Genomic DNA, 27888 nt, shown 5'->3' with positions numbered 1-27888 from the left:
ACATACTGTCCATTGTCCTGTTTTGCAGGATGGCCTATGTATGGTGATGTTCTTGGGATACTCTATGGTCCTACGGTCTTGATGCTTTTTCTCTCAAGTTCATCCAGCTAAACATGCATCTCTGGCTCTGAACTACTGTAGCGCAGCTCAAGAGCTAACGTGTCAGGGTTCTGGAGTGAATAGGAAATGGCAGACCCTAAGGTTCCCAATTTTAGCAATACTCCTGTCTTCAGCAGAAATTAAAGTGATATTCCTGTCCATCTTATGCTGGATGAAACTTTTAGGGTTATCATATTAATCTGATAAATTAAGAAGACCATTGCTAGTTTCTTACTATCCAAAGCTGTCTGGAAGGAGTAGGGCTCTTGTCTGAGCTGGAGGCAGAGGATTTGGACATACCCCTCCAGTGCAGGCAGGGCTGTGGCTGCCCACACACCCAGCAGAGGGAAGTGTTGCTCTAACATACCCACCCCTGCAGTGAGGGCCGCCTTTGTTAACTGCAAGCCAGATCATTGCACCAGGAAATCAGTGATCTGGAGCATATGTAACATGTGATTTATAAATTCTCAGAAGGAGGCAAAGAAACTAGCAAATTCCAGAAAGAGCAAGTGTAATAATAATCAGGATGTGCCAGGGACTGAAATTAAATTATATGGAGAACTATGAAGCTTACATATTTTTTTTATTCTCTTTAGGAGAATAAATGGTAGTATGGCATTAGAGAAGTTAAAAGGGTTGTGATCTGCTGGTTCATGCTCCCACTAACTATAAAGCTGTAGCCTTTCATATCAAAAGACGGGATCTTGAGAAACAGACGGTCAGAAATGGCACTTGATGATCACAAGGCAGGTTGTCATAGGGTGCTTTATTCACAGAACTGGCTCAGCCTCAGATAACTGCTGCCAGCGTGACTGTCAATCAAGATGCTGTTGCTCCTGCAACTCTAAGCACTGCTGGAGGGCTAAAAGACTCTGATAGTAAAAAGAATGTTCAATACAAAATATTTTAAAGTGAAATTTTGACTATAATATTACCCTCTTAAATAGACAGGACTGTGCTATCAGGCTCTCCCTTTCTTACTATGTGAGATTTCTCAAAATCATACAAGTGAAGGGATTGAAGTAGATGCTCAGGACACCCATTAGTCACATGGAGCATAACATTTGCAACTATTACTTCTTTTGAGATTCAGAACTGGTTTCATAACATGTAAATATCAAAGATCAGGGGATGACATGGTTGTGAAATGAAACTCAGCTTTCCCTGGATTGCTAAGCTATTGTTTTCCAGTATCTTATGAATTGCTATGATAAACAATTAGAAAGGGTGTTAGAGCTTGAAGAGCATTTTCCAGATAATGTTGCTTGAAAAAGACTGGAAGAAATTAATCCTAAAATTATTGCACTAGGATAACCCTAAAGAACTTGAACTGCTAGTTATACAGTCAGGAGCTTCACAGCTAAAAACAGCATCAGTTTTGAGTAGGCAGTTAACAAAATACTCCCTTTGCTCAGATATCATTGCTTGGATATTTGTGGGGTATGATTGATGAGTTGAGCACTCCCCTTGTGCTTCCGCACAAGCTGCTCAGTAGCAGACTAAATAAGACCCAAACGTAGAAAAGTTGGGTTGCAGTCTTTTCAGTAAGCTATTACAAACCTTACAACTGTTAACTTCAGTATTCTGACTTAATTCAATACTTATTATTTTTAGCACAAATGGTTCTTGGTTTTATAATTCAATCAAACATTAACTTGTTGTTCTAGCCTATTGCTGACAAAAAGAAAAAGTGGCAGATTCTGGAGACAGACTTTTCATTTCTGAGTTAGCAAAACACATACTTTTATTTATTTTGCCCACAGAAAGAGGCAGTAAGTTCAGTAAAGTGGATTAAATCATTCCTCAGGGAAACCCTAATAGAGCAGAAGATTTGTCTTGATGATGGAAATCGAGATACAGTCAGCTAAGGAGGTGGCAGGTCATGAGACAAAAGGGAGTTGGTCTCCTGGGAGGATCACTGGCCTGCTATCTGCTGTTCGCCAGCCCTTATTGACCTCAGTACCGGTATGCCAGCAGGGCCTGCAGACAATGCCACACTATTGGCATATTTCTGGTGACAATAGCAGCTTCTCTGAGGTTAGATTACTATCAAAGTATATCACCCTAAGCAGAAACTACCAGCTTAAAACAAATACAAATAAATACATTCTCTGCTAGGCTACCAGTATGACTGCAAACTAGTGAAACAAACACGCTGCTTTTTTTTTTTTTTCCCAACGTGTATATTTGCATTAGTATTTCTATGTGTTTGGATGAAAAAGCGAGCTTCGCTTTTATTTGTAATTAGTTTCACTTTTGGCTCAACTGCAGCGCTTGTGTTTCAAAACAAGCACATACTTTTGTGTTGCACAGAAGCATGTTACATTTTAAAGGTTCTTTTAAGTTGAAATTAATAAAAATATGTTATTAATACAATTTGCAAATTGTTATCTTTGCAAAATTTAGTGTCTGTGCTGTTTAAATGAAGGGGGGTTTGTACAGCTGTGAAGAAAAGGATTTTGGTATTTTATGGAGGAAAAGCAGTATTTTGAAAATAGACCCTTTTTCCATGAAACTCATGCCTGAACAAACAATAAACTTTTCGGTAGCAGGAGTACAATTGTTGTAAGGAGTACAATTATTGAACAGAATTTTGAACAGATTCTTGTAATGGAGTTGCTAATAATGAAATTATGGCAGGGAAATTACTTGAATGGATTGAGCTGTTTGTATGACTAAGAGGAGGCAGACACAGCCCTTTTGTCCCAGTTATTTGCAGAGATCTAGGTAGGAATCAGAATTTTCCTTCAGGCTCCCATGCCCTTACCCTGCAGGACCAGCCTTTCGGGCGCTGGGAGGATGGAGCTGGCCGCTGGAGAAGGAGAAGGTTAAGTAGTATGAATCTGTGATTGATTTTATTTTTTTTTTTTTACAACATTGCGTACATTTGTGAACTTTTTTTACACCGCTATTAGGTTTTCACTGGAATCGAAAAGCCTTGGAAGGGTCTCGCCCCGCAGTAATACTGACTTTTCTCTGCCCCTTGCAAAAAGGGGGGTGAGCATCGGCCATACCCTGGCACCGCTGCTGCGGGACAGGCACAGCGCCGGTGCAGCTTCCGAGGTGCAGCTGCTTCGGAACTTTCCCGGATATCCCCGGCCGGCTGAGCCCCACTGCTCCCGCGGAGTGTGTGTGTGGGGCGTCCCGGGACCCACACCCGTTCCGGCGGACCGGCCCCGGCCCAGGCCTCCGGTGCCCAGCACACCGCGCCCCCGGCAGAGCGCATCGCCTCTTCGCAAGCGCCACCTTCCTTAGTTCCCATTTTCTAACCGTCGGCGATAACCGCTCTCACCGCTCCCACCTCTCGGCGGCCCAATTCGTTTGAATGCCGGCGCCGAGGGGGGCGACTGCTGCCCGCGGGCCGGCACGGCCGCTGCGTCGGCACCGGGGGCTCCCAGCCGGACGGGCCCCCCGCCGCGGGCACAGCTGCGGTGCGGGGAGCGCGGTGCGTCCCGGCGGCGGCCTGGGCGGGGCCCTCAGGTGCCCCCACAGGTGAGCGCTGAGGGCGGGAGGGGCCGGGCGCGGTGGGCGCTTTTGTCCGCCGCAGCCCCCTCCCCCGCCCCGCGGCCTGTCAGCGGTTCCGCCGGCCGCGCCCCATTGGCTGGTACGGCCGGTAACGTAACGAGGGCGGCGGGGCGGGGGCGGGGCCGGAGCCGAGAAGTGCCGGTTAGAGCCGGTGCCTCGCGCTGCGCTGCCGGCGCCCTCGCGGACGGAGCGCGCGGGCGGCACGCCGTGGCGCGGCTGTGGCGGGCGGGCTGGCCGGGCCGGGCGGGAGGGGAGGCGAGGCGAGGCGGTGCTGCTGCCAGGTGAGTGAGGGGCGGCCGCCGCTGACAGGTGCTCCGCGTCCCCCGGGAGGGACGGGCAGAAGGAGGGGGAGCGGGTGGGGGGCATGACGGAGCGGGGCTTTCCCGGGGGCGCCGGTGCGGCTGGCTCTCGCCGCCGCCGGGAGGCCGCCCTCGCCCTTCCCGCCCCTCTGAGGGGCCGGGGCGCCCGCTCCGCCTGCAGCAGGGGAGGGGGCTGCTGGGCGGCCCGGTGAGCCTGCGCGGCGGCCGCCCCTTCCCTCGGCAGGGCCGTTTACCTGCCCGCTTCCCCGCAGGCCGGCCGCGGCGGGGCCGGGGGGGGGGGGAGCGATGGCCCCGGGGCGCTGGAGCGAGTCCGTGCCCACCCCGGGGCCTGGCGGCCGCCCCGCTCCCTGCGGGTGGGGCTCGGAAGAAAACCGTTTTCTGATTTGCGTAACCGATATTTACACGTGTCCTCAAGCGACCCGGGGCGCCACAGGTCGCCTGGGGCTTCCTGCCTGCGCCGGGGCTCGGCGCGGCCGGGCGGCAGCTGCCACCTTCGGCCCCAGGTGCGGCGGCACCTGCCCGTGGGCGAACGGCAGGCGGGTGCCGAGCTCCGGCCCCTCGGGGTGGGGGGTGGGGGAAGGCTGGAGCTTGGCGTTGAGGCCTGACAGCACCGTCTGTTAAACCAGAAGCGTCTGCTTTGTTGTTTTCTTTCTTTCTTCTGTCTGGCCAGTGCATTTCTCACCCCCAGCAAGGCAGCGATCGTTAGCAGGGGGTTTCTCGCATGTTAGCTTTTACTTGCGTCCTAACAGCGTGGTTATAGTGACATAAGGCTCGCTTTGTGCCAGCCTGTTCTGTGGTGAAATTGAGGCAGCTTCCTGGCTTCAATTAAGAATTTGTCTGTGGTGAATACTGCAATTAACCAGTTCTGTAGGAGTGATTAAAGCAGGCTTCCCTAAAGCTTAATTTTATATGAAGGTTGCCATTAATTATGCTGATCGGGTAAAATGTGTTTGAATTGGCACTTACGGTGGCGATTTTAAACAATAACATTGAGGTAGCGTTAGAATAAGCTAGGAGCTATATGGTCACTTGCAGTTTCAAGTATTTGAGCTATGTGTTCTGCTGACTCCCAGGTTTCCTTGTCTGTTTGCTGAAGTGATAAGCTAAGCCACTGGTTGTCTCCTGTGGTCTCAGAATTTTTCCTTATCTACCTTCCCAGTAGAGTGGGCGGCAGATCAGGGCTTATTGATCTATCTTGTTTGGACTCTTAAACTCTCAAGACAGGGGGTGGGGGGAGGAAGCCCACAAGGCTTTCAGAGTTGAAATCTTGTAGTCTGTCACTTGCAAAACTCATTATTTATTGTCTGAGTGTATTGTGCATGTTTTCTTTACTCTGTGTAACTCAGTTGACTCTGTGGGGCATGGAAGAGTTATCCTAAGTAGTGCTTTTCTTCAGGATCTCTGGTGCTGAGTAGGGCAAGGGATATGAAATGAGAGCAGACCAGAGAATGACTGTAGTAGAAAACCAATACTTAGGATAACGTAGTGGTTTTCTTAAGGGTTTTTCAAGTGTGTAAAACATTCCATTGTAGGTAGATAAGAAAATGTTCATTACAGAGTTTTATGTTGGCATATATTTTAGCATTCTACTGAAATGTAACTGAGTTTCAGCTTCAGTAGGATTCATGTAACTTTTAGAAATTTGCAGTATTAACATACTTGTTTGCTTGCAGTCTTGAGAGAAGAGAGTTGCTAGTCTGACTTATTTTTTTTTCCTTTATCGAGAAAATAGGTTTCTCATGGGGAGAAAAAGAAAATTGCCCTTTGTTTCTTGCAAGATATCAGTACAGCTGCTCAAGATTGATGAAAGCTTGTTGAGTAAATTTTAGAGAGGGACCAAGAGTGCTAAAGAAACATCCCTAAGTATTTCAGCATTGTAAAATGAACTTTGTAGAGCGGTATGTCACTGCCAAGAAGTATTTTTGTAATGGATTTCTGGAGGGGGGTGTGGAGGGGAAAAAATCCTGTGTTCCTTTAGGCTGCTGCTGTGTCTGCTCTGCCTGACATGCTACAGGTATGGCTGGCGCTAGTAATACTACTTCAGCTTACAATGCCTACTGCTAAAGCCATAAAGCTTTACTCGGCTAGGATTAGAAATGGATATTTTATGTGACTAAGGGGATAACATATGGTTTATATTGGTCTCTGTGTTGCCTATCTAAATGTTTCGCCCTGCTGTCTGTATTCTGTGTGCTAACCTGTGAGCTGTTCTGTAGGCAGCCCTGTAACAGCTGTTCAGCTGTTGTCTTGCAAATAGTGCTATTCTCCCAGTTGCTCTTGCAGTTACTCTTTTAAAAGATAAGTTAGAAGTTTGTGCTGTGGTTTTGAAGATGTAGAAGGGCAAGGAATGTAAAGTGGAATTAATATTCTAATATTTAAATATGCTGTCATTTTAATGTTTAAATCGTGTATGTTATATGTGGGTTTGGCAACATACATCTATTATTAATTTACTAATAAATAATAAGTTTTATTCTGCTTAACTGGTGGCAAGCTGTGGTATGCCTTGTCTAATACATGTTTGTATCCTGTATGGAGCGAGTTGGGAGCCACACATGACAAACTTCTAACTGTGCTTTCTGGTAGCTGATAATAAAATGCAGGCCACAGCCTCTCAGCTACATTTAACCCTACCACTACCATGTGGGCTGTCTGCCTCATTAATGTCAGAAAGCTTGTTATTAATCATGTGGTCTTAAATTATCAATAACTGAACTGCTTATTTGTATGAGTTATCTTGTGTATAGATTCCAATTAGAGTTTTACCAGACTTTGTAAGCAGGCTTCAGTTTATCGTAGTTTTGCTTGGGTTTGGTGATTCTTTTCCCCGAGAGTTTTTAGTGTGCTATGAACTAGTTCTGGATTTAATTTCTAGTTAGTGGAAATCAACTTGAAATTCAATATGGAACTAAAGTTTCCTAATACTTATTAATAGTTCCCCCAATTATTTGATTTAAACATACCCATATGAAAAGGCTGCACTTTCTAGCAGTATAGTACACTGGAAAGAAGGCAGATGATGCAGCTCTCGAGAAAGCTATTGCAAATGTGGGTTTGGGTATAGTGCTGGCAAACCCTCCTCTGATGTATACCCAAGAGGATTCCAGGGTCTTTCAACAACTGGAAGGGAATTGCAGAGAAAACTTGTAATGGAGTACCTTCAATTTAGTTCTCATTGGTGCCATTCTGTTTCAAAATAGTGTCTTCAAGCATCCTGAATTAAACAATATGAATGCATTTCTATCAAAAGTGCTTAACTTCGCAATGTGTTCTGATACTGTAAACTGGAATAGAATTTCTTGAACTGAAGTTGAGAATTTAGTTGATTGTGGGTAACTGAAGGGATTCAAAATGCCAGTAAGGGATCCAGTGATACCAATTAAGAATATGGTAGCAACACAATCTGGTTTTGTTGCTGCTAATTTCTAGTAGGCTTAATACATTGTTATAAATATATATGTATTTGTTTCTTTGGGAGATACTAGTTTGAGCTGTGGTTTTAGTTTAATGTGGAAACCAAGTTTCGGTTTTGTGGCACAGCAGCTGCAAAGCTATGGCTGTGTAGTTTACTCAGGCTTAATTAATTGAAGTGGTATTGATTTTAAAGCTCTCACTTTAAACCCCAGGAAAATGTAACCCCTGATTTCCCAGACATTATTGCCTTAGTTTTCTGGGGAAACTATTGGTATTCTATGAGTACTTCAGGTTGTCAAATATTTACTTTAGATGTTTTCTGGTAGCTAAAGTTCATCTGTATGCAAATGTAAAAGTCTACTGAGCTGAAATTTAAGAACTGCAAATCTAGAATCTAATACTAAAGCATTGATCCTTTAAACTAATTTTTTTCCATCTGAATGAAAGCAAAATCTTGATGGTGCATTTATTGTGTAATCCAAAATATTTGAAGAAGGGAGGGCATTTGAAAAGTTCTAACTAAAAACTGTCTGTTTCCAGGCTGTGTTTAAATTATTAACAAGATAAACTATCACTTCCAACCCATGCCAATGGAAGTGCAAAAATGGTTATTACTTTGCGGGTTCCTCTGCAGTACAGGAAAACTGTTTTCTAAGTAAATGTTTTTTGTTAAACATTAATGTTGTTTAAATACTAACTTTGCAATGACACTGACTCAAAATCAGGAAAGCACCAAAATATTGCTTAATTGAGTCTTGACATATCCAGTCTCACTTCAAGTGCCTTACTGGAATTGTTAAAAGTAGTGTCTGCTTTGCTTCAAACTGTTACTCTGTCTTATAAATATAGGGCTAGAAGTTTTTTACTTCAAACTTTTTAATGATTCAAGTGATGATAAAACCTTGGCTCTTGTTTTTGAAGTTATATAGCTTGGCTTCATACCAAAAAGTGTTTTTCTTGTAGTATTACTGTCTGAAAAAAACTTGCCAGTTGTTGGGTCTCCTCAGCCAGCCTACTCAAAAAGGAAATTTTGCGCAGTAGAAGACTCGATGTTGCACAGCATACTTGGGCTTGATGCAAGCATAAAGTGTGAACACAGGTGCTGCGCTAACTTTGTGTGTAGGAAACTAAGCAGCATTGCTATAGGTTTACTGTAGCATTCAAGTCTGATCACTTGTACACGGTTCTGAAACTTAGCATTGTTCTGGGAGATGCTACTGATAAGCATAACACCACTTTTAGCTCTCATGATCGCATGTGTGTGTGTGCAGTTCTCCGAAACTGTAGAGGTGTGTTTAGACATTGATATGTGATTTGCACATATGTTACTACACAGTATGTGCAATGTGAACTTTGTCCTTCAGTCCTTTCACATTAGTAAAAGAAAAGATTATGTAGGTGGTTGCTTTGTCCAGATAATAAATACATAATGTAGAGTAATATGAACAGGAAGATACTTAAGAGATTGAGGTGATTGTGTAGACAGCAGGCTCCCTGCCAGAGGATTAATAAAACCTATTCCATTTCAGGTGAGTTTGTATTTGACTGCAGTGTTTCACATGTTTTTCTCTTTTTTTACTTTGGGATGAGGAGGTTCTCTAAAAGGCAACAAATGAGTTTCAGGAGAGTTTGCATACAAAGAGTATCTGAGTTTGAATCGGATGTAAATTGGAAACTTCTCTATTCTCATTATTTTATTTTGGATGTTTAGACTGAACACTTAGAATAAAGCATTTCAACTTGTTAGGCTGGCTTTTAAAAGTAAATGTTGAACAAGATGAAAAGCTGCTGCCTCTCAGAAGAGATATGAGCCACTACTGAAAATCTGAATCAGCTTTCCAATGTCAGAACTAATAGAGTGAAATCAGATGTGTTTCTGTATTGCTGCCCTGATAATTATATTTTCCTAGATGCAGTTAAATTCTTGTCTGTGTAAGTAATAATATTGCCTTCTGGAAAGTTCTTTGTGAAACTTATGCAGCATCAGGAAAACTTAAAACCAGAACACTAGGTTTTGACTGTTCTTAAATCTTGCAGCTATATTTGTGCATGGTAATAATTACCTTGCAGAGACAGAATGTATTTGGTATATATTTTTGATTGGTGACTTTAGTTGATGTTTCTGTTCTCAACATCTGTTATCCTGATAGGACATTGTTTGGTCTTGGCAGTCTATAAATGTTGAAAAAAGATCAGTTTCCTTTTTGGGCCAAATGTTGAAATTTTAACTTACTGTACTCGATAACTACTCATATTTTAGAAAAAGCAAAACAATTGTAGCTAGAATAAGAAGTATAAATACAAATTCATATTTCTGAAATTAGGCAAAGTGAAAACTGTCTGACCACTATTAGGAAAAGTAAATAGCATGTGTGCTTCCAGCTCTCAGAACCTGTAGTACAGTTCAGAAAGCCTCTCTATCTAGTAGGAATTTAGGTATTATTACTGTAAGGCGTTCCTCATTCAAATACTTTATGAAGAATCATTACCATGATTTTACAGTTGAGCAATTTGAGGTAGAGAGAAATAAGATTACTTGCATAGAGATACTTGGCTGTCAGAGGTAAACATTCCTATTAACTGGGTTTTGGGTATGGTTGTTGTATTGGAAAGCAGTGCCTGAGCTAGGAAAATAATGTGGAATGAAGGTTCTGAATATCCAAAAATATTGGATTTCAGTACTCTGCTCTCTGCAAAACTAGCAGGATTTTATGTGGTATGAAGAATGTTGGCCCCTTCCATCTTCGTCTAAATGCAGTGCTATTGAATTCCTTATAGGACCTTTATCTAAAAGTATCAAATCAGAATATGAACATGCTTTAGTTAATACATCAGTACTCATGGTATTTCCATTACCATCTAAGGAGCTATATTGATAGCCTAGTTATAGGAACATGATATCCTGTGGACTACGACACTGACCCAAATGCTTACCCGACTTAAGCAGGATTTGTAATATTAAGTTGTGACTGTTCTCCATTGCTACCTTCCTCTGCTTTGCTTTCTGATGTCCTGAGCATAGCAGTGCAATGAATAAACATCATGAGTATCTATCTGACTTCTGGAAACTAAGGGGATAAAACCTAATTTTCTACTGTATACTTATCTTGGTATGTAGAATTAAATAGATACCATTGAGGCTTCCTTTTAGAATGCCGGAGGGATACTGCTGATACCATTGTCTTCTGGTTGTGTGTTCCTATTTCTCAGCATGAGAAGTAACCTGGAATGTGGTTGTGAGAATAAAAATGCATTATAAGTGAGCTTGAAAATTTCATGCAGTTGAAAGGTGTCTGACTATGTTAGCTATGCTAGTACTGGGATGAAGGACTTGATGTACTCCTGTGTAAGATGGTTTCTGGGAGAGCTCCAAGAGGTACAGCACGCCACGGATACCCATTCCAGTCTAGACCTTTTGAGATTTCTTGTGGTGTCATCTTCCTTGCTTAGGAAAGAATAGGTGAAAACCCAAGGAAACACTTCATACTTAATGCTCCCAACTTGCTCTAAGATTTCTTTGGAACTGGGAAGTAACGGCTGTTTGTAGTATTGGTGTACTATTTCTGTCTTCAGCATTGCCGTACTGATTTTAAAACCTAATTGGGGGACGGGGGAACAGTGAAGGAGGCCTGCTCTTTTAGGTACTGTTCAAGAGCATAATCTGTGCCACTTCCCAGATACCTTCCATTACACCTTTGTGTTGGAATGTTTGGCAACATGGCATGTCTGCAATCATCTCTGGATAGAGTTGTCTCCTCCCACATTGGTTTGCATTAGCTGAGTACAGACTGGCTATGTACGTTAAGTCCTGAGAAGGTAGTTGCATTTCCCATGCTGTTCTATCCCCTCCTCTCCACCCCCGGCATACTCTCATTCCTCTTTGTTATGCTAGAAAGCCCACTTCCCTTGGTCTCTTTTTAGGAATCTTTTAAGCGTCACCATTCCTCTGAGTATTTAGTCTTGCAGTTCTGATTCTGGTTTTGTTGGCTTTTTTGAAACAGGATAATCATGCTCTTTAAGCATCCAGATGAGGTATGTACAGGGATGGTGCCCCTGTCTGCTACAAGTATTTTCTTTGGTGTTAGTGGAGGACAGTCTTTGTTGCTTTTAGGGCTGTGTCATTGGTGGCACATCCTTCTACAAAGGATTAGTCCAGATAAGGTTTTTCTCTCTTCTTTTGGTTGCTTACAGCAAATGACTCGCATGTTAGAGCAAAAAACTTGTTTGCATACCTGAACATTTTTTACATATTCCTATTGCTGCAGTCCCTGTAAGTGTTAAATCTTACTTCTCCTAGTCTACCTTTTCTTTGTTCAACATGCCCTGTTACCTGTCTCCTTTTCTGTGAATTGCTTGTAATTTTTGTGAAATTACCAACTTTGTCTTAGCTGGTGTAGAATGGAGTCACTCTGGAAATTCTTTTCTGTAACCTGGATTCAGTCTCTTAAACTCTGCTTGTTTGGAAAGCAGTTTACTTTATCAAAGAAGCTTTTTGAGACTTAACATGAACTGATTTTCTGTTGCATTAAATTGTGTGCTTCGTTATGGGCTGTCTAATGCCAAGCTTAAAAATACAATTCTTTAGGCTCTTAGAAGCTGTATAGATGTTTTGGAAGTAGTAGGAATGCATGCCCCTCTCTTCTTATTCAATACTGAAGATTCGTTTACTTGAAAGTGTTATGGGGCCAAAAAAAAGGGAAAGGGTGTTTACAGAAGACAGTGCTTCACTTTAAATACTAACCTCTTTGTACTGGAAATGAATGAGGTGTGATCAGACTGTATGGTGCTACGTAACAGATAATTGGGACTTGTTCTTTGTTTCAGTTTTTTGGGCCCTTGTTTTTATTTCAGGGGAGTTGCAGATGTGACCTTCTGAAAGGCCATCTATTTTGTGTTTTGCACCAAGAGGTGCTGGTCACTATGATCTCTGTAAGAAAAGTACTCAGACTCTGTGTAGTATAATTGAAAATGCTTTTTATTGGATTTGACACTATAAAGGAAGAGAATAACATAGATAATCTTACATCCCTTTAGAAGCTGGGAATGTGAGTTGTACAGCGTCAAATAAGCCTGCAATCTTTGTGCAGCACAACCCTGCCTGTAGGAAGGGTTACTTCATTTTGATCATTAAAGCTATTATAGAATTTTCTTACGTGAAAACAACTCTGTGCATCACTTCTACTATAAACCAGGAAAGATGTTCACAGGAGAGCTTGCTGGACTTCTTGATAAAGACAAGGACATGCAGGTGGTGTAATCGCTGGTACCAAGTGGGAGCTGCCTGCAGATTCCTCTGTTACAAGCTGCCTAAACTCATCCTGTGGCCAAGAGATCTGCACAGCACAGGCTTGAGCCTGTTAACTGGCCAGAGTGGATTGCTAACACCTCAATGTGTCATGATCTTCCAGGCAGAACTACAGGTTGTTACAGTCTTCTCTCTTTTTAAAAGCCTTATGGAACTCTTTCCAGTTATTTTTTATCTGTTAATGGGTTTTGCTATGTTTCTCTAGGAATTGCCAAGCAGATTTGTGATAGCAGAGCTATGTTTTAGTGGGTAATGTGGAATTTTGGCAGTATTTTTCTATTTATGATTTTCTTTAAAAAGTGCAATATGTGAAATGCACAACTGTTGGAATACATGTAAATTAATGGAGCAAATAAAAAAAATCTGCTTTCTAAAAAGAGTGCTAGAGTTTCCAATGAGAATACAAAAAAAAGGTTAAATTATTAGTTTAATATTATGGTGGAACAAAATATGTCTCTAAGTGAGTTTACTCTTTGGATTCTTTGTATAACCAGTACAAAGCACTCTCTTCTAAATGGGTGCTTCTTTCAGTTTTATTGTAGTCGGTATTTTAGATGCTAATACATGTCTTAGGTTTAAGTTAATATATTTATATTTTTAGTTAAATAGAATTAAAGAGACCATTAAAGGTCTGGCAAAGCTTATTGTGTCCTCAAGGAAAGAGGAGATCCCAGCACTATAATATTTGTCTGTTGAATAGTGAATGCTGTACCACTTAGTCTGTACATCTGTCATGTGGCAATAAGGGTCCTTGGACATTTCCTGACTTTTAACTAAACATAGGTGTGTCATCCTTTAGATAAGTCCTTGGGTTGGTTATCTTTAGAAGGGACATTTTGTCTTAGATTCCTGTTGCACATGCAACATGGCGAAGATGAAGACTTTAAACATGGCCGCTAAGGAATAGTCTACGTAGAGACAGCTCCTCAAGGACATTGCACAGGCACGAGACATGTAAATGAATTCTCAGAATTGTAATGAATATGTAAACAATTTCTTGGAAAACTAATGATAGGTATGAGTAGCTTGTGTAAAGGGGGGACTGAAAAGTCCCCTTGGTGTGCATGACTTTGGTGGAGCGATCCCCCGTGCACCCAGCGCTGCCTAATAAAGGTAACCTCCGCTCGCCTGCATATTGCTGACTGATTCTTCAAATCACTGTGTAGTTAGTCCTTCCTGTGTCACACTTCTGTCACCACCTGATATAACCTTAATTTCTGTGGTTTTGAAAATGCATCTCTGAATTTGAAGTTAGTGCTGGGGCACTGAAGTGATACAAACTATTGCTTACTAGAAATGTTCAGATTTGATTCGGAGTTTGAATTCTACTTAGTTTGGTAGGGATCTTGGAAAGCACAAGTAGTATTAAGTAGTATTTGCCAAGAATGTAGACAGCTTGCTTTCAAAGAGATCAGTGATGTTGACGTGATTATATGCAAAAAAAAAAGCTGGTCTACCTTTCGTTTGACTTTAGGATTTTTACCATTAGATTGCTTGCCTGTTTAACTCTGAAACATACTTTTTCAGAAAATCACGTTTGTACCTATTGATCACTTTTTCTTCTTTTTGTTTTGCAGGGTTTTTTTGCATAAACTGCTTGTCTCGCCTGCGGTGTGTTTGGTCTTAAACTTGGATTTAAACTGAATGTTTTTCTTGTTAGTACAGGTCTTTCTAGAAGCATAGGTTGTAACCTTCTATTTTAGCTAGAACACAGTCCTTAGCACCTCGAACTTAACTTGAGGAGAGGGCTGGAGAAAGTGCTTATGTCAAAGTATGTATATCTGAATATGAATTTGTATTTTAAATTGTTGTCCAGGCTAGGCTAGTATGAAATAAAAAGGACATTTAACATGCTTTTTAAAACCTATCTTTTAATACAACTTCATTACAGAGTTTAACCCTCAAAATAGTTGACTTGTTTTTTCCTTCCCATTCACTATTGAGAGTTAGGTTCCGTAACAGAGGCAGACCTCGTTGATGTTTTTCATTGTCATGTGGCCTATATGTACGTAATGTTAACTACCTGTGCAACCATAATGTTTGAAGATGATCAATCTTCCCAGTGAGTATTTGACCAGTGACATATTTTACAACCAAAGTTTGATTCTTTACTGGCCTTCCTTGAATAGAGAAAAGGCTTAATACTTGCATATTGATGGCATTTGGTGCGGAGCTAATTTAATAGGGCTCAAGGAAGACTATGGTCTTTTCTGGATGCTGCAGGCATAGGTTGGAAATGCATAATGTAGCATATCTAATCCTGCACGGTCAGATTTCGAGAGTAAGTCTTGTGCTTGTAAAGCAAATTTAAGTGGAGTAGAATTTATTTTCAGTTTAGATTAGACTGCAAGATAAAGTTTGTCTTGAATTAAGTATACCAGAGAAAGAAATAATAAAGACCAGTTTTCTGAGTTTAAGCAAAGCTGCATTTAAGATTTTTTTTTTTCTCACTCTAAGGACTTTTACGTTGAACCTAGGAATGTTCAAGCTTTTGAGTAGTTGAGGAAACAAGTTAAAATACACTTGCCATGTTGTACTCTACTTTTCTCAGCCTGCTGAAGTTAGGTAACGGTGCAGCTGGGTAGTAGTTGATTAGTTTTTAAAGACTTTTTATCAGCTTGTGTGCAGTGCAGTTAATTCTGAATCAGTAGCAGAGTAACCCATGTAAAGTAAAAATGTAACTGTAGCCTAACTTACTAAATTTTAAACTAAAAATGTTAATAAATTTTTTTCCCCAAAAAATTATTGGGCTATGTTATGTAAGCAGCCTTCTCCAGAGAGCAAGGACTGCTTCTTAAACAGCATAAGACTTTTGCTATTAGTGTTCCGCATTTTATGTTCAGCAGTAGTCTTGAAAGCTGGAGTGTTTAAGAAAGGCAAAACCTCTATTTAATCCAGACACAGATGGTTGAGGTTCTCTGTAGTTGTAATTAGGGTCTTGGATCATACGAAAGGATTTTGGGTCTTAGATTGTTTGAAAGCTTGATACAGAAAACTTGTAACAATGTTACTGTAGCCTTGAACATTCTGTGCTTGGGGAATATGCTGGTTATTATAGAGTGTGGGAATGTCTTTAGGTTTATATGAAATCCAGAAGGATAATCACTTATACATGTTTAATTATCACCTGTGAGCCTCTTCAGAAGGACTGGAAAGAAGCTTTTCTAATCTTGTTTGCATGCTGTTCTGCATTCAGTGGAATACAGATCCAAAAATACAATCACCAACAGAAAGATCTGCATGGGCACACAAGTGGTCAAAGTACAGATTCTGAAAGACCATGTATCAAATGTAATGCTTGAATTGAGTAGTCTGTTCCTTCTCAATAGGAGGCTTGACAAAGGGAGAGGCAGTCATCTGAGTGCATGTGCTAGGAGCACGTATGACAGTATCATCCTTCATGAAGTCAGACCTGCCCCACAACTCTTGCAGTACCTGGCTTTTTGTTGTTTAGGGAACACTTGACAAAGGAAGCGGTAGCATGCCAAGAGAAGGGGAAGCTTTAGCCTGGAAAAGATGTGTTTTGAGCAATGAGCGTGTAGGGGGGTAAAGTTTGTTACTTTTTCTTTGGGAATATTTCTAAGCATTCATTTGCAAGTGGATATTCAGGCTGTGCATGTGAGACCATAAGCAGGTACTAGGAATCCCATAGGAGAGTCTCAAAACTACCCATTAAGCAAAACAGATTATATATTTAGTTTATTATTGAAGTTAATTCTGTGTTCAAAACTTTGCAAGAAAAAGTGATACATTTAAACCAGCTAGAAGCTAAGTTGGTACTGTAGTTCAGGAACCACTTTTGATAGAAAATTGATGAAACAGACACATTTACTTAGTATGTCAACATCTCCTTATCTCAGCTGAGAAGCACATGATGCTGTTGGAATAATAGTGTGAGTCTAAGGGAATTGGCTGAAAACTTGATGGCTGTGTTTCTTTGAGGAGAAGGGGAAAAAAGCAAGATTATGGGTCCACTGGAATATTTGTCAAGGTATGCTTTAGTTGCATAAATCTATTTGAATTAACTTAGTGTGTTGAAACATCAGTTGAATACTTAATTAGTGAAACCAGCATAGCCTTAAAAATAGCCTTCTGTCAGGTATTGGCATCCTGCAGTCCATTATTCTTTTGGGAGGACAAGCAAGGCCCTCATCTCGCTGCAGAGCCACCCCGAACTAAATGTGCCTAAAATTATGTAAGCAGTCCTAAAATTACATAAGTAGTGACCAAACAGCCGAGTAATGCAATGTTAAGTAACCTTTTGGCAGGTGGGGGTGGGTGCTGTCTGATGCTTCTAGATAATACTTTTCAAAAGGATAGCCATACTAATTCATATTCTTGATATGTTTCTATTGACCAGATTTATAAGTCTTGAAGTAACTAAAAAATTGCCTAGATGTTAGGATCTTTATTTTTCTGGCCTGCGTCCCAGTACTGGTCTGGGGCAACTCTTCTGAAGTCATCAGTTACCCTGGGGCTAGACTTCTGTCTTTCATCTTCTAAGAAAGATTGCCAATTGAATTAGGCCCCTTTGAAAAGCTTTTATGGCTTTGATATGGGTTGAGAACTGCTGGAGATGAGATTTATCAAACCCATTATGGTTCAGCATTATTCCATTTGATTAGTCACTCCTGGCGTACAGAGAGGATTTGAAAGAAAATGGTCTTTAGCAAAATTATCATTAATAATTCACATGTTTATATTATACTTGTATATACTGTGTACTTCTCTGGTAGGAAGCTTTATTTCATATACCTAGAATTGTAATGAATATGCATGCGTCACTGGAAAGTTTCAAAAAGTAGTCATTAACAAGACCGGTATTAAAGTGTTTAAAAACTTAATAGTGACACTTGCTTTCTGCTAGAAAATGTTCTAAAGCCACAGCAAGAATGTAGCTTTTTTTCCTGGGATAGTTGATAGGGAGTAACAACTTTCCAGTTCAAGGCAGGGAGGTGACAAAGAAAGCATTTTGTAGAAACAGACCTTACAAAATTACATGGGTCTGCCTCACTTTGAGTTCTCAAGCTATATAAAAAAAACCCTGCTTTTTGTTTGAGCATTAATGCATGGCTTGAAGAAAGTGTGTTGGGTTATGTGTATTCTCACGTATACAAATATATTTTCCATTGAATTGGCTTAAGTTCCATTTTCTGTTTTTCTTTCTTTTTGAGAAAAAACTTTATCAAACAGCGTTAACTGTTTTATTGTACTCTGAATTCTGTCCCTTATACTCAAGAAGAGCCTTGCTTATTCCCCAAAATATGTTTGTTACCAGGAGAGTGATGTTCCTTGTATAAAAGTGCAAAGTGCAGATGTGCATTATTAAATTGTGTTACTTGTAAGTTTCTCTAATAAGCTCAAGTCCCTCACAAAGTTTACATGTTTGTCAGGAAAAGAATTGTTCCCATCCTCATGCTGATTAGACCTTTCACACTATTTTAAACTCTCAACCAGTTCAGCGATTCTTATGACTTTTCAAATGTTTTTCTTTGTTAAAAATAATGCTGTTTATACCTTTTGCTCTTACTTGATGTTGAATCATTCAACATATTTATGTCTTAGCATGTTCTTTACAGCTTATAACAGGGGTCCCAAGTCTTTCGTTTTTGTAACAATGTTCAAGTGAGAAGAATTGACAGGTTTTAATTCTAGGTTGGAAAGGAAAAAAGTACTTTTGATTTTTCTGTCTACAATCAAATAAAGCATGTTTTGGTTTGAGTTGAGACACTGTCTTGGTAGATATTCTTGATAGAATGAAAGCCTTAGTTTGGATGGGTTTAGCATCTTTTTGTCCTTTTACACTTATGAATTTATATTCAAACCCCAAAGAATTATACCAAAAGAACTAATTTTAAAGATCTTATAGATGGGGGTTTTGCAAGTTGAGCTGGAGTGATTGAAGAAATAGTTATTTCTTAGCTATAGTTAGAGCATCTCAGCTGCAGGACTAATAACTTAAATGCAAAAACTGTGGAGTTTAAATGGCTTTTAGTGCTTAGAAAGGGGACAATGACAAGGGCCATTACTTTATCTCTGCTTTAGGAAAAGCAGCTTTAAGATGTTGACTAAGTAAATAATTTGATGTGGGTGGCATCTTTAAATTATTCTAACTAGATCTTACAGATCTTGTTAGATCTTGCTCACTAAATGTTGGATCTTTAAAACACTGGTGTGGGAGGAGTAATGAGCTGTTGTTCTGATACAGTTATTGGAGTCCAAATATTTCATGATCTGATGACAACTTGTTTTCTCTCCAGGAGTGTATTGCAACCATCGTGTCCTTCTTCAGCTGCTTTCCCTTGAGTGGGCCTGGTAAGTTTCTACACTATTAAAAGTAGTCTTGTCAATGCAAGAAGGGTTATTTTCATCCATTCTTCTCCTTTCAGGTGTGAATGTGGACTAAGAATAAGGTTCTGCCTTAGTTTAGCTGTTGTTGTCTTTTCATAACAGCTCTGTCAGCTCTGTTTGGAATTGAAATGTCCAGTACCAATATATTATGAATATGAGCTGGCAGTGTGCCCAGGTAGCATCCTGGTGTATCAGAAACAGTGTGGCCAGCAGGGCTAGGGAAGTGATTATCCCCCTGTACTCGGTGCTGGTGAGGCTGCACCTCAAATCCTGTGTACAGTTCTGGGCCCCTCACTACACGAAAGACGTTGAGGTGCTGGAAAGTACCCAGAGAAGGGCAGCAAAGCTGGGGAAGGGTCTGGAGCATGAGTTTTATGAAGCACAGCTGAGGGAACTGGGGGTGGTTAGTCTGGAGAAAAGGAGGCTCAGGAGAGACCTTGCTGCTCTCTACAACTACATGGAAGGAGGTTGTAGCAAGGTGGGTGTCAGTCTCATCTTCCAAGTAACAAGCAATAGGGTAAGAGGGAATGGCCTCAATTTGTGCCAGGGGAAGTTTAGATTGGATAGGAGGAAAAACTTCTTCACAGAAACAGTTGTCAAGCATTGGAACAGGCTGCCCAGTGAAGCGGTTGAGTCACCATCTCTGGTGTTTAAAAGGCATGGCGCTTAGGGATGTGGTTTATTGGTAGACTTTGCACTGTTAGTTTAACAGTTGGACTCAAATGATCTTAAAGGTCCTTTCCAACATAAATGACTTTATGATTAAGAAAAGTACAGAATATCCCCATTGTTTCATATCTGTACTGCTTAACAAACTTCATAGTAAGTTTTTTTCCAAAGCTGGTATTGTCCGTGGCATTGTCATGGACCCAGGGTAGTTTATTACTTTGTTTCAGGATGCAAAATACGGACCTCTGTATTTGAGAAACTTGCCTTTGTACCAAACCTTGGTATATCAAAACTGTGACTGAATTCTACTTCTTGAAGTCTTGTATGTTGCATATTTTATTGTCACACAGTTGTTTGACATACAAAAAAAAAAAAATGCTCCCTGGTTGAAATGGGGTTAGCTGTAGGTGATTTCATGGTTTTTTTGTGTTGATGTGACTGTGCAAAACTTTGACTTCATGTTCTACGTGATCATGTATTTGTACGTTCATTCCATTTCACGTAGCTGTAGCATTGTAGAGCTTAATGGATCCTGATGTCTGCAATAAGGCAGCAGTTCTAATGAAAGCTGAAATGTTTCCTCTTTGTTTTAATGGCTTCACCTAAACAAAAGTATATTGAATATTTTCTCCATCCAGAATGAAGACAAATGTAAAGATGGCATGTCCAAGGAATTTTAAAAGGTGTAGACCTCCTGACTGAACAGTGCTGTATTATATTTTGTTCTCTTTACTTAGTAAAGTAAGTATTAATCAAACCTATGCTGCTGGGGTGTACCATTTTTATATATATAACAATATGGGACTATAACAAGTGGTTAGCTTCATTTTCATTCTGTCAGTGTGCTTAATTCTCTTGATGGGAGAAGACGGGGAATTATACATAAGAATATGTAATGCAAAACTGCTCTTTTGAGAGTTTTTGTGTATTCTTTATTCTTTAACTGGGTGGAATGATTTAATCTATTAGAAATTTTTAGATTACAAGAGCCATTGTGGTAAAATATTGCTCTGATCTCGTAATTTTCCCTAAACGAGAGCTCACTTCTGCTATGTAAGTTTAGGACAGTGGTGAAGGACTGCTAGTAATGTATCAGACACTTCTTTATGTTATACCAGCTTTTTGCTTCTACGTGAACAGTACCCAAGTGTTTGGTCAAAATATACTTTCTCTTAATCTCTGATGCTAGTTTTCACTCTTCATTTAAAATTTTGCATTCCAAGTAACTTTCCTTAAATAAATAAGATGATGGCTAGGGTTAGGTGCCAGGAGTTCTTGGATCCTTTGGCTAAGCTCTGGATGCTAGGCCAAATGTTACACATTTAAAGTTCTGAAAATAGTAATAAGCTTCAAGTGTTTGATGGTGAGATAAATCAATTTTAACAATTTGCTAAAGATTTCTTTTCTTTTCTTCCTCTACCAGCTGCTGTTCTCTCACAGGTGAAAGTCATGATCACGCTAACAGAACTCAAATACTTAGCAGATGCGCAGTCATCCTACCACATACTAAAACCATGGTGGGATGTCTTCTGGTATTACCTCACCATGATAATGCTGCTAGTTGCTGTGCTTGCTGGGGCTCTCCAGCTTACTCAAACCAGAGTATTGTGTTGTCTTCCTTGCAAGCTAGAATTTGACAATCATTGTGCCGTGCCTTGGGATTTAGTTAAAGCCAACCTTAACATGTCGGCTGGCTCTGCAGCACCGATAATCATCCCGCTTAAAATCCAGAATGATCTCCATCGGCAGCAGTATTCCTATATTGATGCAGTATGTTATGAGAGACAGCTTCACTGGTTTGCCAAATTTTTTCCATACCTAGTGCTTCTGCATACCTTTATTTTTGCAGCTTGCAGTAATTTCTGGCTTTACTATCCTAGTACAAGCTCCAGGCTTGAGCACTTTGTAGCCATTCTTCAGAAGTGTTTTGATTCTCCATGGACAACACGTGCCCTCTCAGAAACAGTTGCTGAGCAGTCTGTGAGGAAGTTGCCAATAGCCAAATCAAAAGCAGTGATTTCATCACCTGGGAGTTCAGTAGATATAGGGGCCAGCCGACAGTCCCTGCCATATTCGCAGCCTGGCTTGGAAACAACTGGAAGAGAAAATTCCTCAAGTGTTCTTGACAAAAAAGAAGGGGAACAAGCTAAAGCTATATTTGAAAAAGTGAAGAAATTCAGAGTACATGTTGAAGAGAAGGATGTCATATATACAGTGTATATGAAACAGATTATAGTGAAAGTTATTGTATTTGTAATAATAATAATTTATGTCCCCTACTATTTATCATTTATTACACTTGAAATCGATTGTGTAGTTAATGTTCAAGCCTTTACAGGCTACAAAAGGTACCAGTGTGTTTATTCACTAGCAGAAATTTTTAAAGTTTTGGCTTCATTTTATGTTGTTCTAGTGATCTTCTATGGCTTAACTTGTACTTATAGTTTGTGGTGGATGTTAAGAAGTTCACTTAAGCAATATTCTTTTGAGAAGTTGAGAGAGAAAAGTAATTACAGTGATATACCTGATGTAAAGAACGACTTTGCATTTATTCTCCACTTGGCAGATCAGTATGATCCTCTTTATTCCCAACGATTCTCAATATTCCTGTCTGATTTGAGTGAAAACAAACTGAAACAGATAAATCTTAACAATGAATGGTCAGTGGAAAAACTGAAAAATAAACTAGTAAGGAATTCCCAAGACAAGATTGAACTTCACCTTTTCATGTTAAATGGTCTTCCAGACAGTGTCTTTGAACTGACAGAAATAGAAGTCCTAAGCCTGGAACTCATTCCTGAAGCCAAACTTCCTCCAGCTGTGACCCAGCTAGTCAGTCTCAAAGAACTCAATGTTTATCATTCATCACTAACTATGGATTATGCAGCAGTCAGCTTTTTAGAAGAAAATCTGAAAACATTGCGCCTGAAATCTAGTGAGATGGGAAGAATTCCATTTTGGGTTTTTCATCTAAAAAACCTGCAAGAATTGTGCTTAACAGGATATTTCATGCTAGATCATCACAACTCCATATACAACGAAAGCTTTCAGGGGCTAAAAAGTCTGAAATCAATTCATTTAAAGAACAACCTTTCCCGTATACCTCAAGTGGTTACAGATCTTCTGCCTTCTTTACAACACTTGTCTATCAACAATGAGGGAAATAAACTGATAGTGCTAAATAACCTGAAGAAGCTGGTAAACCTGAGAACCTTGGAATTAATCTGCTGTGATTTAGAGCGCATTCCCCATTCCATTTTTAGCCTAAACAACTTGCATGAAATTGACTTAAAAGAAAATAATCTCAGAACAGTGGAAGAAATAATTAGTTTTCAACATCTTAAGAACCTTTCTTGCTTAAAATTGTGGCACAACAGTATTTCATATGTCCCAGTGCAGATAGGTGCGTTATCAAACCTGGAACAATTGTATCTAAATTATAATAATATAAAAAATGTTCCATTGCAGCTATTTCTTTGTAAAAAATTATACTATTTGGATCTTAGCTATAATAAGCTAACCTCCATCCCCGAAGAAATCGGTTATCTGACCAATCTGCAGTACTTGGCTTTGACAAAAAACCATGTAAGTAGAACTTTGAATTACTACTTTAAAAAAAAAAAAAATCAAATAGTGACTTAACGTACCATTTCTTCTGGAACAGCCTCTGGTTCAAAATGCTTTTGTGGTGTTCATGATTAAACCCAGTAAAGCTGAAAAGGGGGTGGGGCTTGTTTAATTACTAAAGCTTCTGTGTCATCAAAGCCATAATACTGAGTAAGTACTATACCAGTCTGTAGCAGCTTGAGGGCTCTGATCCAGGTAGTATACATTACGATGGCTGTAGAAATGTATTTTCCCTTTCTCTGCAGCTGTCTATCCTATGTAGTATTTTAATGGAAAAGAACAGTGTTAAATTTTTACCTTAATGTCAAACTGAAAGTGGTAGTGAATCAACAGCTAGTTGACAAGCAGCTCAGCTGTCTGTTTGGGAAGAGGGAAATAATCATAGCTGGTCACCTCATCAGCAGTGCTAAACTGTCTGGTTAATTAGGGGGGTGTCCAGGTTTGTGACTTAAGACTTTCGAGGTTTATAATTGCGTTCACAGGTGAGTTTGGGTTTTGGATGTTGTGTGTCAGTAGCGTGGACTGGGACTAAGTTACTAGCGTATGCACAGGTAACTACGTGTACAGGTTTCACAAGCCAGGAGCTGCTAATGTGTCTCCAGTCTTCATTAAGTGATTCCTAGGAGACAGTAGCCTATTTGCTTCCCCTGCCACCTGCATGTGCACAACTTGTACACGTTTCTGTGCGTGTATGTGCTCACCCCACCATGCTTACTTCTTCACTTCTGCCAGTAGCTAAGCATCTTCATAGCAAAACAGGTATATAAAACCATTGTAGTGTTCTTAGGCACTTTGTTGCATAATCATAGAAGCATTACTATTTTCCTTTTCCTTATCCTTCCACAAACTAAGAGGGATTTTTTAATCCTAAAATAAACCCAGGAAATACCAAAATACGCAGCTGCATGTAGACTAATGACTTCTAACGTACATTATTTTTGATCTTTTCTTTCCTTTTTCTAGATTGAAATGCTGCCTGATGGATTATTTCAGTGCAAAAAGCTGCAATTTCTTCTTCTGGGAAATAACAGTCTGATGAATTTGTCCCCTCTTGTGGGTCAGCTACTGAATCTTGTTCAGTTAGAGCTCATTGGAAACTATCTTGAATCACTTCCTGCTGAACTCGAAGAATGTCAGTTCTTAAAGCGGAACAGTCTAATTGTAGAAGAAAGGTTGTTAAAAACACTTCCATCTCGTGTAAGAGAGCGTTTGCAGACATGCTCAGATAAGTCCTAAGTTTAAAATGAAATGGCATCGCTACATTCTATAAGCCTTTTGCTTAATATCTCTCTAAAGATCTATATAGGTGGAGAGAAGTGAAGGAGAGGTAACAGTTTACAAATCAGTCTTAAACTTAAATGCATTGAACTGAGTTGATTGTATTGGAAAGGAAAAAATACTTAAATTTGAACAAAAAATGCAGCCTTTAACAGGTAATCATGTGTTTGAAAAATATGAAATATGAATTGTTGGTTGGGTTCTACTGGTTGAAATAGTTCAGTTAAATGCTTATGATAATGATAGTATTGAAGTGGAAAAGTGGATTGTCTGGCTATAGTGAGAGTGTATATACTTTTTTTTTTTCCAGTGGGATTTTTTTTCTTTGATAGTGATAATTTTAAACAGTTTCATCTCCTGCCATATGAGGTCTAAGAACTGTCTGGAATTAGTTTCTGAGTATGAACTCTTCACTAACTTAGAATTTGTTGAATTAAGAATTTAAACTTTTGAGCAGTTCAGTTGCATGGGGTATACTGAAAGTAATTTTTCAACATACCTTAATTTTTAAAGCTTTGACAAGTACTGAGTATTAATACTATAATTGTGGAAGATGCCATTTGAATCTTGCTCTTAAAATCAGTTGGACAGCAATACCTGAAACCAATTTCAGTACTTTGTCTTAAAAATAGTAAATACAAAATGAATTGTTGCCTAGAAATTGGGAGGAATTGGAAGAACTTGAAGTAACTGTTGTGCGCGTGTACTAGAAAGCCAGTGTTACAGTACTGATCTCCATAGATGATGATGGCAAACAGAACACGATATAGTCGCAAAGTTGTCTTCTGTATGTTGTGAGCATCCCAGATGTTAGTGTAGTGTATGTTGCTGTTAAACATTTTCATAATTTCTCATTACTGGCTGCCTCAGTGCTTCTTCTCCACACTCAACTACTGTATTTTCGTGGCTGGGGAGAGGATGAAGAAGGTTTGTATTAGATAAGGACAGAAAGACACAGTTAAACCAAATAATCACACATCTTATAAGTGTTTGGGAGGGAAAACCAGGAAACATTATAAGCTTTGCCTCTTCTAGGGATGTAATAATTTCATAAATTATAGTGGTGAAATGAGCTCTTACGCCATCCTAAATACTTGCAAAACTGGATAGAAATAAAATGGTTCCTGACTTCATTCTTCCGCTGTGCGCTGTTTTATTGTATTTGAAGTCCTAACTCTCATGATGTTTATCATGTTCACTAAAAACGTAAGTTAAGCCCCTGGGGAAAAAAAGAAAAGCATGCTTTCCAAAAACATATTTGAAAACTTTTTGTATTATATTAAAGTTTTCAAAACCAATATCAATTTTAGGTTAAATAGATGAGGTAAATTGTGCCCTTAATGACTTTGTGTTCATGAAGTGTACTAGCTATGCATTCCAGTCTGCAATAACAAATCACCACAGATAAACCAGTTTTAGTACTAGACTTTTAGTCATCTTTTGTTCCCATTCCAGTTCCACTTTCCTGGAGAGTAAGGTTTATTTTGAATGAAAATGCCAAAACTAAGTCTGATCAACATGGAAGTCTGTATCGTTGAGTAGCAGTGCAAGAGATGCATGTTTATTCACTGTACCAATGGCATCCAAAGACCTTTGTAGTTAGAGTGCTTTTCTCAGGGAAAGAAAATATGGTAAAACTATTACTTTTTTATGTAGTTGTAGAAATGTTTAGTGTAAATCGATCAGTTGTGTTTATGTGCAGACCAGTGCTGCTGGAAGTCTTTCTTAGTGTCCACACATAGCTCTTCCAAACTCATTTGACTAGTTCTGAGTTGCATAATAATTCCATAGGGGTTTACGTAGTTCACAAACTGAGCTACTTGTGGTAGATATAATTATAACCAGGGTATATTGATTTGTACCCCGGTGGCTAGAGTTCTGTTAATAATTGCAATAGGTCTGCCAGGACTTAATAACTTAACGGTGAAGGACTCTTCATGCCAGAATTTGACACGCAAGATTTGCAGTCTAGTAATTTTTAAAAGGTTAAGCAAGCATTTTCTTTAAAGCTTTTTTCTAAATTGGAAAGTTGTATTGAAGAAGTTAAATAAGCAAGTAACTGGCTTGGCCAATGGCTTCAACTTTTTAGCAGTGCACGTCCTTTTTCCATAGTAAACAAACCTGACGGAGGCAGTAATCTTAGATGTGCATTTTATGCTAGTTCTGTCAGAGTGAAATAACTTGGAGAAAGGTACTTCATTTCTAGAATGTGTAACCTCAAAGGATTTGGGGAAACATTAAGAAATGCCTAAGAATATAATATAGGTTAAATGGGTTACCTTTTTTTGCAGACTTCAATATTTTTTCACCCTCTGCACCCCCTCAAGAGGGTTGGATTTTTTTCACTGCATGTTTGAGTGTTTATAAAACACCCAGACAAAAGCCAGAAAGTTTAAAGGCTAGAATCTCTAGCCTTGCTTTCAAACCACAGTGTGCCTTTATTATCCATTTTGTACCGTGAAACCCAATCCTAGTGCTTAGAATTGAGGGTGGAGACAAATATAACTCTGGATTTCTTGAATTCACTTCAGCCATGACCTTATTATTCAATTTTTCTTCAAAATGAGGGGATTTTCAGGGAATCGGTATACGAATCTGCTGTCATATACTTTGTACAATAAGTATTGTTGGCATCTAGTCTTTGTATTAAACAATCACTTCCAATCAAAAAAAGGCTCTTCAACCTGTTTCGATGTTGTATTGTGTCTAAGAATTTTGTATTGTGATCTTCCGTATGGTGAACATTTTTTTTAAATTAAATTTTTTTTGCATTACAATTCTATGAACTGTTCTTTATTTTTCATATGATATATTGCAAAGCTCAAAGTCTGCTTCCAGCTATTTGTGCCCATGTCCTAGCACGTATATCTTCCACAGGAAAGCGTGAAGGTAATGAACAGCAGCAGCAAATGAACACTCTGCTCCATAGCAAAGCAGTTCTCATGTTCTAGGCTGGGAGAGAAGCTCCCCTGTTGATTAGACCTAAGCTGCTATTTTAATCGTTGTTGCAGAACCTTTTCCAAGTCTCCCACTTCAGTTTTTTGTGAGCTGGGTAAATACTGAATGCAGCCTGGAATTGTACTGGGAGAAGTGAGAAGGCGATGATTGTCTTCCCAGCTTGGCACATACAGCTGTCATGCTGCTAAACTGCCAAAAATAACGCTGCTCGTAGTAAATCATGAATGTGTTGCAAGTATTGCGTGTTGTGTTAGCTCAAAGATCTCGTTTCTCTTGAATTCAGATGATACCTGATGGCTTTTTGTGGGAACCTGGGTTTGGCTCTGTTTTGAGGGTAAGGGA

General features: G+C 39.7%; 1 protein-coding gene across 3 annotated transcripts; it reads left to right on the top strand.

Moving 5' to 3' along the window:
* Window positions 1–3756: 3756 nt before the first annotated feature.
* LRRC8B (leucine rich repeat containing 8 VRAC subunit B) lies at window positions 3757–25721 on the top strand. Of its 3 annotated transcripts, none has more exons than XM_055814858.1 (5): window positions 3757–3905; window positions 18924–18978; window positions 20322–20424; window positions 21107–23268; window positions 24274–25721. In XM_055814858.1, exons 4-5 carry the CDS (start codon window positions 21133–21135, stop codon window positions 24544–24546), a joined length of 2409 nt encoding a protein of 802 aa, XP_055670833.1. In that variant the 5' UTR covers window positions 3757–3905; window positions 18924–18978; window positions 20322–20424; window positions 21107–21132; the 3' UTR covers window positions 24547–25721. The 3 variants fall into 3 exon arrangements, with proteins under 3 accessions (XP_055670833.1, XP_005238521.2, XP_055670834.1); XM_005238464.4 differs by lacking the exon at window positions 3757–3905 and adding an exon at window positions 4493–4786; XM_055814859.1 differs by lacking the exon at window positions 3757–3905 and adding an exon at window positions 16543–16654.
* The last annotated feature ends 2167 nt before the right edge of the window (window positions 25722–27888 follow it).

Source organism: Falco peregrinus, chromosome 10, assembly GCF_023634155.1.
Source record: "Falco peregrinus isolate bFalPer1 chromosome 10, bFalPer1.pri, whole genome shotgun sequence".
Lineage (NCBI taxonomy): Eukaryota > Metazoa > Chordata > Aves > Falconiformes > Falconidae > Falco > Falco peregrinus.
The sequence above is the reverse complement of the archived record's forward strand: the minus strand, read 5'-3'. Positions and strand labels throughout refer to the sequence as shown.